The sequence below is a fragment of the Pteropus vampyrus genome, unplaced genomic scaffold, assembly GCF_000151845.1.
Source record: "Pteropus vampyrus isolate Shadow unplaced genomic scaffold, Pvam_2.0 Scaffold115, whole genome shotgun sequence".
Classification (NCBI taxonomy): Eukaryota; Metazoa; Chordata; class Mammalia; order Chiroptera; family Pteropodidae; genus Pteropus; species Pteropus vampyrus.
In genome coordinates, this window is record NW_011888896.1 from 4,105,256 (window position 1) to 4,118,671 (window position 13,416).

At 31.8% G+C, this 13,416-nt stretch overlaps 1 protein-coding gene across 1 annotated transcript in view; it reads right to left on the reverse strand.

Annotated features, from left to right (window-relative positions):
• LRRC7 (leucine rich repeat containing 7) overlaps positions 1 to 13,416 on the reverse strand; it is a 294,420-nt gene that overhangs the window by 99,873 nt on the left and 181,131 nt on the right. Inside the window, exon 9 of the mRNA XM_011365737.1 lies at positions 8,611 to 8,683. Coding sequence (XP_011364039.1) covers positions 8,611 to 8,683 — 73 coding nt within the window. The remainder of the gene's footprint in view (positions 1 to 8,610; positions 8,684 to 13,416) is intronic.

Here is a 13,416-nt window from a genome sequence, read left to right on the forward strand (position 1 = left end):
AGGAATAAGCATTTTGGAGATAAAAATAACTAATCTTTTAAAATCCATTTTACAGATAAGGAAATAGAAGCTTAAAGAAGCTAAGTAACTTGCCCGAGAATACACAAAGTAGGAAAGCTGGGACCTAAATGCAGACAGCATGGCTCCCTGTATTACCTTGCCTCTTAGCCTGTGCCTCTGTAGCAGAGCCTATCAACAGGGCTCATTTCAACCCGCAGATGTGTTTTCTTCAGTTTACCTAGTATTTTAAAAAGTGGTAAACTCTACATAGAAGAAATACCTGGCTGTTGAAATTTGCCTGCCACTATCTGAGAGACTGTAGACATGCTGCCAGCAGAATTTAGTGAAGACAAACTTGTTGACATAAATGAAGAAAGTGATTGTGATGAAAATAACGATGTCTCAGAGGAAGTGACGCTGGCAATAAACTTCACATTAAAGGAACTCTCAGAGATGTTTCATGACATTGAAAGCACAAAGGATAAAAATTTGGAAGGTGGTCCAATTTTAAAAAGGAGTATGACAATTCACTGACACAAAAAAATTTCACTCCGAATTATGACAACATGATGAAAAGAAGGCAAGCACTGTTCAAGCTAATCTTGATAGGTTTTTTTACAAAATAAATAAAACATTGCAATTCTTGATGTTCCTAATGTTTACAATGACAGTATACTAAATAAATATTGTTTTTTATTATTTTTCCATTTCCCCATACATTTTTAAACCAACACTAAAAGTATTTAATGTTTTGAAAAAGGTTTTAAAGACTTTTGTCAAAACAATCATAATTTTCCTCATTGATTAAGATTGTTCTGCATAGTTTCAGCTTGCATATTTGTTTTCAAAGTCTCCCACTACTGCACAAAGCAAGAACTTCTTGCATTGAAAAGACATTTTTACTGCACCATTGGTATTCTGAATTAATAATTTATAGCCTGAAAAAATTTTACATCTCTGGGTTACAGAGAAAAGCTACTGAGTGCAAAACACATATTATTCAATAATCTCTGAAATTCGAAAGATTCAAATTCATAATCTAACATTGCAATTTACTTTATTGATCTTGTTAGAAATCACCTAAGGTATTTGAATACAGGATATACATGAATATAGTTGTATCACATTTACTCAGATTAGAACTGGCCTAGACCATGTAAGTGAAAAAACTCAGACAGAGGAAGACAAATACTGTATGATTTCACTTATATGTGGAATCTAAAGAAACAAACAAATCAACCTGAGCAAACAGATACAGAGAACAGATTAGTGGATGTCAGAGGTGGGGATTGGAAGACATCAAAAGGTACAAACTTCCAGTTATAAAATCATTAAGTCATGCTGATGTAATGTACAGCACGGTAACTATAGTTCATCATACTGTACTGAATATTTGAAAGCTGCTAAGAGAGTAGATCTTAACAGTTCTCATTACAAGAAAAAAAATTATAACCGTAAGGTTATGGATGTTAACTAGATTTACTGTGGTAATCATTTTACAATATGAGCAAATATCGAACTGTTATTGTACACATGAAACTAATATAATGTTATATGTCGATTATATCTCAATAAATAAAAAATACATTCATTATACTTTGTGCAAAAAAAGATAGACTGAAAGTTACTGTTTTTTTGAAGTTTTATCTATAGTTTATAATTGTTCACATTAAAAATGAAAACAAGTTGCCAAGGAAATTTAAAGTACTTTAAAGTACTTTAAATACTTCCCAAACTTCAGTGTGCACATGAATCACCAAGAGAACTTGCTAAAATGCAGATTGAGATTCAGTGGTTTAAGGTGAGGCCCAGATCCTGCATTTATAATAAGTTCCTAAGTGATGTGGATGCTGCTGGTACTAAGACCACACGCTGAGTTACAAGGCTTTAAATAAAGCCCTTGCAAATATTTCAAAAAGAACATTTACACACACACACACATACACACACACACACACGATATATAAATGTTACAAGAGTTGTGGTCAGTAAGGCTTTGCCTTCACATATCAGTACAGGTGACACTACTGGAGGTAATATTGCTTGAATTTAAACAGTATTAACTTAATTCTCAAAATATTCTCTACATTTTCTCTAATTTGGTCTTCATGAATTAGTCTTGGTTGGGAAAATCTTACTGTATCATTAACTCTCTATTGCCTAGCTAATAGGGAATAGGGACTCTGAATATATTACCTAGATTATCTATAATTTCACTCTAACATTATTTATGACCATTAGAAACCATTAGATATCATTATATCTTCTATTAAAATAAATGCTAATAAAAATAAATGGCTTTGGGCTTTACTTTCTTAGTTCACTTTTAACTCTTAACAGAAGTAATGAAATTCAGTGAAAAATATTCAGACAGGCTAGTGTTCCAATTTTACTGTGGCCACTTAATAGCTGAGTAAACTTTACTATTAATCCCTGTTTTCTCATTTATAAAATTGGTGATTAATGCTTAATCTACAGAATTTCATGAGAATTAAATGTATGCTAAGTCCCTGGTATAGATATGGCACTCCATTAAAATGACTTGTTAAAAGGTAGAGAGTATCTGGGGGAGCGGGGGGAGGAAGCAAACTTTGAACCAACTGTTTCTGAAAATTGTAAAAGTTATCTTGTGATATTCTCTCTTTAAAATGGTTGTTTTGTGTAAATAAAACCTTCTAGCAGACAAAATGTAAAATTACCAGCATTTGTTAGTAAGACATGGGAGCTAGACAAATTTCAAATGACTGTGAAGAATTGTAATTGCATTAGTAGAGATTTAGTTGAAAGGGATGTAAAACTAGATGTAAAACAAGATGTAAAACTTGTTTGGAAAAAGCAAGCTACTGCCTAAAAGTATCTGTATAGCCAGGGGGTTAAGTGGCCAAACTGCAGCAAGCCACCTCGGATGGGAGTCTGTACTCTAGCAATTACTAGTGGCAATATCCTCATCAGGTTACTTAATTACTATGCAACTCACTTTCATCAATGGCACAAGGGGGTGATATCAAGACTTAACCATGTGTTATAAGGAGTAGATACGTGTACAGTAGTTAATACGTGTAAAACTCTAAGTATGGGCACATAGTGAATATTAAGTAACGTTGCCATCATCCTTATTTTCAGAGATTGTTAAATCAACTTCATTTAACTAACCTAGGAATCAAGTTTTTTATTACATCCTTAATTTTCTCATTAACATTAGGTAAGTTGTTTGGGCTGCTTCTTAACAAAGGAAATAAATTAGCAAAATTTAGACTAATTCTTTTCTATAGTGTTTACTAAATAAAACAACCCAGTTTTTGTGCCTAACCTATAGTCTAAGCAGAATTCAGTCAAATTGTGGTGGAAATAGTATCTCTTGGGACTAGTCAATCATTTAGAGATTTTACTTGTGAAATCTCTATATTGACTGATTTTGACCAGAGTTATCATCATCGTAAAGACAACATACTTTTCATTTGATCCAATTTTTTTCTTATTTCCAAAGTAATTATTAAACTTTGCCTTTCTTTGGACTCTTTGGGAAGTTAACTTTATTGAAAAAGAAATTCGTGATCCTTTTTATTATAGGATAAATCTATCACTCAAATGCAAAATACTGTATAAAAGTAATTACTTAGTGGACATATCTGTAAGCTATGAGAAAATAGTTTCACTCATTGCAAAAGACCTTTATAAAAAGATTCTACATGCTTCAAGTTACATTATGAGATGATTTCTTAACCAACATTTTGTTATGGCAGCCTGAGCGGACTAAGATAATATATTATAATCAAATTTGCAAATAAGTATAAAACATTTTTCTTTTTAAGAACTGAATGTTTCGTTCGTGTTATAGTGCTACTACTCACACAGATGAACATATGCAACAATCAATAAGTGTCTTTTTGCTTATTACTATCAATGATTGTTTTAATTTATTGAAGGCTATCTAACACTAAGTCTCATAACCTCTCAGATGTAGCATTATTTCTATTTTACAAATGTGAAGTGACATGTCCAAAGTCAATTAGTTAGTGAATGGAAAAGCCAGGATTGACACCAGTCTAGTTCCAAGGCTTGCAAACGTTCACGTGCCATACTGCCTAGGGACAATGAACGAGATTCAACATATTCTAGACATAAAACCTATCCTTTAGGAACCTATATTCTAGTTGAAATGACATGGCAAAATAAAAGTTAAATGATGATACAAAGATAAATAAGAGACTGATACAAGAAATGGAAAAACATCTCAAGTTAGAGTGTTTTCTGCCTTGTGTACAGAGTTCCCAAAATTTATTTGTCCATGAAACCTACTTTTATGTCATATCTATTAAAATCTCAAGTAACAACTGTTTCATGGAATATAATTTAGGAAATACTGGTCTAGTTTGTAGGTGTACTTGAGCCTTTAATTTAGAGGAGGAAGCTATAATGGTCTAAGCAAACAGAAGGGAGAAGGATTAAAATCATAAAAACAACTAAATGTATTTCTTGAATTCAAATCCCAGAAATTCAAATTAACTAATTCAATAATTTTTACTTAAAAAAAAAGTTCACTTGATGCGCGAGCACTTTCTATTTATTAACCTGTTTAATCCTCACAACATTCTCCTGAGATAGGCATTATTATTATGGTTTACATTTTATGGACATTATTATCTAGAAGCACATCAAAAAGCCAGGTCCTAAGCCCAGAAAGTCTGGCTCCAGAGTCAAAGCAACCAACCACTGTGGTTAACTTTTTTATGGCAGCTTCATTTTAAACCAGCATCTCAGGTAATTCGGATGCCGGCACAATGGAATAGGATTTGAAAAGATACTTAGCTGATAACTATAAAAGTAAACTGAATCTAGATGGTTCTCAAACTTTAGTGTGTATCTGAATCTTCTGAAGGGATTGTTAACATTCAGATTGCTAACCCAATATGCAGAGTTTCTGATTCAATAGATCTGGGGTTGTCTCAGAATTTGCACTTCTAACAAGTTCCCTGTTGAAGCTGATGCTGCTGATCGGGGGGACCACGTGTTGAGAACTACTCATTGACACTAGACTATGGAAAAACTTGAATATTAGTGCAGAGTAATTTGGGTTTTATCTAATGAACTGTTTGTGTGTGTGTTTTATTTTTATTTTTTTGATTAGAATAACAGTACATAATACAAAATTTAAAAAGTACTGAGTATAAAAAATTAAAGCAGTCTCCCTATTTATTCTAGGCACAAATTGTATCAACAACAAAAATAATTTTACAAGTCGTTTGGCACAAAAGTCACTAACTCTATTTCAACTGTAAAAAATGTTGAAAAATAAATTCTTCCAGCAATTTTTTAATAGTCAAATTATTAAAAATTACCAAAGGCAAGTCTAACATATTGAAACAGTCAATGTGTAGAATGAGAATCTTTTTGGTCACTGCAGCTGGTCTTAATATTTCTAGGATTTTGGTGCTCAGAGTTCTAGGAAGAGCATTTCATAATACAATACAGACTACTGTATACCACTATTTACAAAATACTTTTTACATATAATCTGGGGTTTCATTTAACAGATGATGATCAAATTTCAACTCTCGCCTTGAACTAAACCTTAGATTGATCAATTCTGTCTTACTTAAGAAAAAAAAAGCCATTACATATATAACAACAACAATAATAATCGTTGTTATAATTATTTTTACTTCATACAGATTACTTATTAAGGCATACCATAACATTTTAGAAATTTAGTCTATTTTTTGCCATATGTGCAAATACAAAACATTTGTATGCATGTGGTGTCTTTAAGTGAGAACATAAGTTAGACAATGGTTGTTCTAATTTTACTGTCCAAACTATGGTGTGATATAAAACAGAAACCTTCAAACTTATTGGTCTTAAAACCCCATTATGTTCTTAAAAACCACTGACAACCCTAAAGAACTTTTGTTTACATGGTTTATATCTATTGGTATCTTCCATATAATAAATCAAAACAATAATTTAAAAAATATTATTTGTTTTTAAATAATAGTAAAAATCCAATGACATGTTAATGTAAGTAACATTTTTATACAAAGTAAGTATATTTTCTAAAACAAAAACATTTAGTGACAAGAGTGACATCATTTTTATTTTTTCAAATATCTTCAATGTTTGGCTTAATAGAAGGTAACTGGATTTTTATATCTGACTATGTATTCAATCTGTCGGGGTATATTGCTTTGATTGAATTATATATTAAAAAAAAATCTAGTCTCACACAGATATGTAGTTGAAAAAGGGAGAATTTAAAAGCCTTTTTAGAAAATTGTGATTTTTTTTTGCTAATACACCCAAACTCAGAAAGTGGCAATTTCTTAGGAGATAATTACAATGTGCAATCTGAAACTATATCAATGAAATATTCTTACTCTTTATACCAATACATTAAAATCAACTGGTCTATTTAGCACTTAAATGGGTCTTTTCTTCATGTCTGATTTTGTAATTCATGCATTGGTCATTTGGAAAATTTTGCTTCATTGAGTTATATAGATTTTCCAAATGTTGACACATTTTGTAATATAGTATCAACAAATCACATTCATTTATATCACACTAGTCTTATCAGAAAAGCCTTTAACTATTGGGAAGCTATCAAACTCACAGTGGCAGATACAAATTTTCCAAAATTCTAAATTTGCTTAATAGCTCAAATTTTATTGTTGCCAGGAAATACTATCAGTTGTTTTCCTTGAACTGTCAATCTCGCTTTGTTCATTTTTGACAATATATCTGCCAAATATCCAAGTCTAAATAACCACAGTTTGCCTGTCGCACGTCTTCTTTTTTAAGTAGACTTTATTTTTTAGAGCTGTTTCAGGTTCACAGAAAAATCGAGCAGATGGTACAGAGGTTTCTCATATACTTTCTACTGCTTTATAAAAAGTTTTGCTTTTTTAATTAACCCATGCTTTTAACATTTCCCTTTTGTTTTCTCTGAAACAGTAATCAAACAATGATAATGGCACTAAAAAAGAACTTTAAAAATGTAGGTTTTATTGTAAGATTGTTAACCTTTATCTCTCTAAACTCATAATCAACATTTAAATTGATTAGGCCCCTTTATCTTTAATAAATCTTTTTAATACTTTTAAGGGTAAAGAATGATCAGTTTCTAAAAATTAAAGTGAAAAGACAACTATATGTAAATAATCTAACAATTCATTTCATACTGAAAAAGTAACTTTGTCTATTTTTAGATTATCAAACCTCTTTAATTGTCTTCACAGAGGTAATTAGTTTATATAGGTTTGTATAAAAAAAAGTGAAAATAAGTGGCAAAATACCAGTTATAACCTTAGTAGGGATAAATAAAGTTGAATGCAGTATTGATCTGAAGAAGAAAGATTAGTGCCTAAAAATAAAATTAGGTAGGAAGAGTTTTTTAAAAAACCATCAGAGTGTTAAAGACAATCACTTTTATGTACCCTTAAAGAAAGTAAATTTATCTCTACTTTATATTGGAGAAAATGGAAGTAATCATAGAACAAAACATACATCATATTGATTTAGTCTTTTAGTACTCTCCAAAGTCTGAACATTGGAATTTGAATATAGCCAAATTGTTCCATTCTTGGAAAGTGAAGTTTTCCATATCAATGGTTACTTGCCAACTTGGAGTGAGAGAGAGGGCAAGGAAAGGGCATGAAAAAAACTTTGGGACTGAACGACATTGTCACCATCTTGATTGTGGTGATGGTTTCATGGCTTTATATCTTTATCAAAACAATGAATTGTAAACTTTAAGTATATGCAGTTCATTTTATGTCAATTATACTCGATAAGTCTTTTTTTTTTTTAAAGTCAGGCCCCCCATTTAGTATACCTAAATTTGTTAAATTATGGATTTATATAATTCTTTACACTGAGATGTAGAGCAAAATTCCTATAAAATGGCCTTATATAATTTTAGAAAGAAGACAGCTTAGTGAGAAGATTTCTTACTTCACATACATTGTAAACAAAAGCATTTCAGTGAAATACTGATAATATATATTTCTTAAAGAATTGAGAATCAACTGTTAAAGGCAATATAAAATTAGAAATAGATTGATCTCAAATAAATAGAATATATTTTATGCTTAAAAGGCGATCATGGCTTTTCATCTTGAAGCTTTTAAAAATGTAAGCTAAAACAGATACCTATTCTCTTTAGCTTTTAAAAATACATTAAACTTCCATAAATACAAATATTACTAATAGTGTAATGGTAACATATACATACTGAAGGGACTTATAAAAATTAATCTGATTTTATAAGACATAATCAAGTGAATTTAGAGCTTCTACTCAGTCAAAACATTGAATTAATAATGTCTGGAAAATTACGGGTAATAGTATAATTGAAAGTCTGGATAATCACTTTGCTTGATAGTCATAGTTAAGTATTTCTCATGATATTATATAGTTGGGTGTCAATGCAATGTTCAGATGTAAAACTAAATTAAGATATATACAAATGTATGACTAAATAAAATACGGTTTAAAATAAGGTTACATATAAACAAGATTATTGGTATCTCTAGTAGAAAATGTGTTGAAGTAAAAAGCCATATCTTTTTGTTTTTGGCTTTAGAGAGTCTGGTATGAAACTTTGGCACTTACTTTCCAATTGTATTGGGTAGTATTGTAAGTTGATTGTCATCTACTTTCAGAGTAGTTAGTTTTTTCAACAGTCCTATAATAAAGAAGAAGGTTTATTAATACATAAGAACAGATTTCTGATGAAAAATACAATATAAAAGAAATAAAGGAATCACTTGTAATGAATGTTTGTCATGCTAATTGCATGCTATGGGCTTATATAAACCTACAAATTGATATTTGTGTATAGTCTAGTTTTGACCTGGTTGCAAAATATTTACTTATGTCAATGGGAGTTCAAGTACATCAATGCAGACAAGTATACAAAACATAGGGCTCCATAGAAACCTCAGTGACAGTAACCTACCACATTTCTCTTTTCTATTATGAACCAGATGAAATTTTTCAAGCCAGCTTTGATTTAATATTTAATTAACTCCTAAGCACTAGTAACCAATATTTCTGTTATGATACAAATTGAAAACAAATTTGAATTAAGCCAAATAACTTACAAATAGATACTAAGGTATTGGAACGCAGTGATAATACTCACAGACTTGGAAAATTACAACATATGACCTCATAAATCCTTGACTTGGATCAACAGTAAGCACAAAAACTTAAAAATTTTAATACACCAAGTAGAACTGGCCAATAATTAAAGTTCCAACTATTTATTTTCACTGTCTGATTTATGCCCTCCATACCCCTAACTTATTGCTCTACTCCCAGGGTTTTAATGAACATTAGCCACAGAGTAATTGAAGAACAGCTTCCTTTACCTGGCCACAGCATAACCTATGATATCAATATGGCTTAAATAGCCAAAATCCAAAGGTAAAGCACTAATAGTTGGCTAATTTTGTTTTACATTGGATATATGCATATACATTATAAAGTATTTGTTTTGCAGAAAACTTGTTTTGATGAATGTAGTAGGTTCCATGGTCGAATGTGTTTAGGAAATGTCAAACTAAAAAAAATTAAACATTTTTTAATAAAGTTTTTCTAGGAGCTTTTAATGTTCTAATGTAGCAATGTAACTCTCCAAAATTATCATGGAATTCATATGTGTACCCACAGAGTATCTTGTACAGATAGTGTTTCATGAACATGCTTTGAGAAACACTGTTATAGATCATGCCCACCCACCTGAACTATTTCAAGGATTCCTTAAAGGCAAAAAGTAAGTCACAAAAAAACCTGAAATAGAGCTGTCGTTGCCCTTTAAATTTCAATATGCTCAGTCCCATATTCTTCAGAAGCACTCACAATCTCTACTGTAGTAGAGAGAAATGTTATCACTGTCAGACTGCTGTGAGTAAATACGTACAATATTTGGAACTTAATATATGAGCTTGTGCCCCCAAGACACACTGCTGAAAACAGCAGTACCTGAAAAAGAGGACAATCCCCACTGGGGTAATTTATCTCTGAAGTTTGAACACTCACTGCCATATTTATCTGTGTTGAAAGGGTGACTGAGTCATTTTAGCTTCTCTAGTGTGTATGTTAAATTATCAGCCTTGGAAATATAAAAGAACTCCTGAGCTTGTTTATAAATTGCAAAAAGAAAACAAGAGACTGTGAATTGTAAGCTCACTTTTGTAGGACTTGGTAACTCTGATCGAACTACTGCCCCTGCCCACCAGTGATGCTAGGGGATAGTTGACAGTCTCAACATCACTTGACTGGGTCACAAGAAGTTTTGGGCTGGGTTATAAACAGCTGAACAAATACCACGAAGCCAGCCAGATCCCAAATTAAGAGAATTACAGTCCCCAGATCTGAAGTAGTAATGGGAAAATCTTCAGGCAGGTTAGGGACTAAAGCCAAAAGGTTGATGTAACGGATTTTTCTGAAGAATGGGGTAACGTCTCTGACAATTGACAGAAGTTACTACAGCTTTAAAAGTTGAAGCAAGTTAGGCCTCCATGCTTAGTTCCAAGTCTGTGAATTAAAAGAAATCTCACTCATTTGTGATGTGGCTACTTTGTCACTTACATATTTCATCCAAGGGGCACTCTTTGGACAGATTCTGGAGCTTCTGTAGAAATCTGATTGCCCTTGGAGTGGAATTAGGCCACTGGCCTCACCATCATTGCTCCTCATTATTTTACTCTGGCAGATAATTCTTTTATTGCATTTCTATATTATATCTGCTTGGACTCTCTTTGTCTATCCTACGATATCAAAAGCATTTCATTCTATTCCTTCTCTTTCCTTGCATCCTTCCCCAATTCCCCACCTCCTCATCCTACACTCCCAACTAGGAAGTACTGGAGAGAAAGAAAAAGGAGGCATTTTACTATGATCTTAGCTACTTCTATATAAATACATAATTAGAGGCAAATCTATTAAACATTAATGTAATTTGTTATTAAATACACCTAATATTCATATGGAATTTACACATTTGTAATAGAATTTTGAAAGCCAAGTAGATGGGCAACCATTAAATCTAAGATTATAAAGATTATTATATTATAATAGCTAGCATTGATTGAATACTTACTATGTGTCAGGTACTATTCTAAGCAATTTTACACATATTAATTCATTCATTCCCCAAAATGGATTTCTCTAAGGTCACACAGCTAGTAAGGTAGAAAAGCCAGAATCTAAACTCAGGTAACTTGCCTACATAGCCTGTGTCCTTAACCACTAAATAAATAAGATAAATTATTTGGAGAAGTAAAAAACATTATTCTCTCCTTTATTGAGTTTCTCTGCTATCCAAAGAAGCTGATTATTAAAACTCTCTATAGAAGAGGAAACGACCCTCCCCCTATTTCCCCTGGAATAGGAACAAACTAAAGAACTCCACATACACGGCTTGTTGTTAGGTATATCACTCCATCCCAATACCTGACAGCTGTAGACAAACTAAAATAGGTGTAAAGGAAGTAAAGATTTTATTATAATTGCTATTTCTCTTTATTAATACTATGACATTTTTAATGTTTTATTCTTTTTAAATGTTGGTAGTCCAAAAGATAATCTATGCTCAAATAAGGAACTCAAGACAATATTTCACATCTAATCAGAACAATTAATTATTTAGGGCGTTAGAACAGAGTTCCTAGTGCCCCATTCCCAATATTTTTTTGACCAAGAAGAGAAGTTTCAGAGGAAAGTCAGCTATTCTACTTAAAATCAGGATTCTGGCAACTCTGCAAATGCATAAAGACAATTTTCCCTGAAAAGTCAATAGGGTTCAGAGATAGCTTGAAAAGTAAGCTACTATAACAGAGTTTTTTTATTATTATTATTTGAAAACCATTCAGATTCTAAATAGAGGTGTTAAATATATAATAATACTTATCTGTTATAGTCTGTTTTATGCCAGCCAACTTTCTAATCTGATTTTCTATCACCTATACACACCACTTTCTCAGACCAGCAGGCTAATTTCATAATTTCTTAAAGAAAGGTATTTTTAACAAACAATTATATATTTTATTATGTGACATTATTATTTCCAGGATTTTAAATTGTTTTTTTAAATTACCATCTCTTATTAGTCAAAGCTCCTAGTTTTGTTTTATAAATTCTTATTATTTTTACAAATGTTATTCTTCCTTTTATCTAATTGAGGACTTACATATACTTAAAATCTTTTTTTATATTGCTTGATAACATCAGTTTCCATTGGGATAAATTTTTCTACTTGTTTGAATTTTTGCCTGTCATAACAACATTAGCTATTAAAAAAACTTGTTTGCATGCTCACTTGTGAAGGTGAATATTTTCTCATTACCTGTGCTCACCCTTGCCTGTCTGGCAGTTTTATGGTTACCTCCACTTGACTCTCACATTTCTGGAGTTCAGAACCAGGTCTTTTATCAGTAACATGGTGTTCTCATCACATGTGCATATTACAAATACAGTTCAAACCAGCTTGTGACTTGCTACAATTCTTAGAAAGAATCTGTATATGTTCTTACCTCCTGCCCTGACTCCATATCAGTTGTAGGTTTTTTCAGTCTCTTTTCATTACAGAAAAGGAGTCCCTTTCTCAGTCCCCTATAAATTTGAGTTCCTTTGTTATGCTTCAGGTCTTGTTTGTTTGTTTGAATGCAGAAAGGAAATCTAAGGCTGTCACTGCTGTTTGTCTGGAGTCTATCAGGCCGGAGGTCACTGCTGTGTTTTCTTTCATTCTATCTCAGGTTCAGGTAGATGTTCATTCTTCCTAGGCACAGCTAAATTATTTACTAAATACTTAAGGAGCACTTATCATATACCAGGTATAGTTCTTAGCACCAAGGAGGTAGTAATGAACTATATGTCACTTTTCTATTCTCATGTCTTTATAGCGGTATGAAGTAGTGGCTGAGTAGGAGTGTAAGGTGGGTACCTTAACCAGATGGTCATCTTGACCAGAGGATGCTCTTTTTAATCATTATATTTCTTTACCTTCCATTGAATAAAATAAAATAATATTTCCTAAACTTACGTGATCATAAGTTACCTAGAATGTTTAATAAAAATACAGATGAGAGGGCCTAATACAAACTCGATAAATCAGAATTTTCAAAGAAAGAGCCTGAAATGTGGAAATGTTTACTAAAGCTGGCAGATTAGTCTTATGATAAACACTATTATAAAATATGTGATTATATAAATCAAAAAGTCATCAAATCTAGAAAGAAAAGCTAAGCTGTTTTGTTAAAACTAGTATTCTCTACTAGCCTGAAAATGAAAGCAATAGAATATTGAAGAAAAATTTTGGCAACTGCCTTGTCATCAAGCTTCACATCAATCAGGCTACCTAGGTTGTGACTTAATTTTCAGAAGCATTCAATAAGTTCCAGAACATATAACACA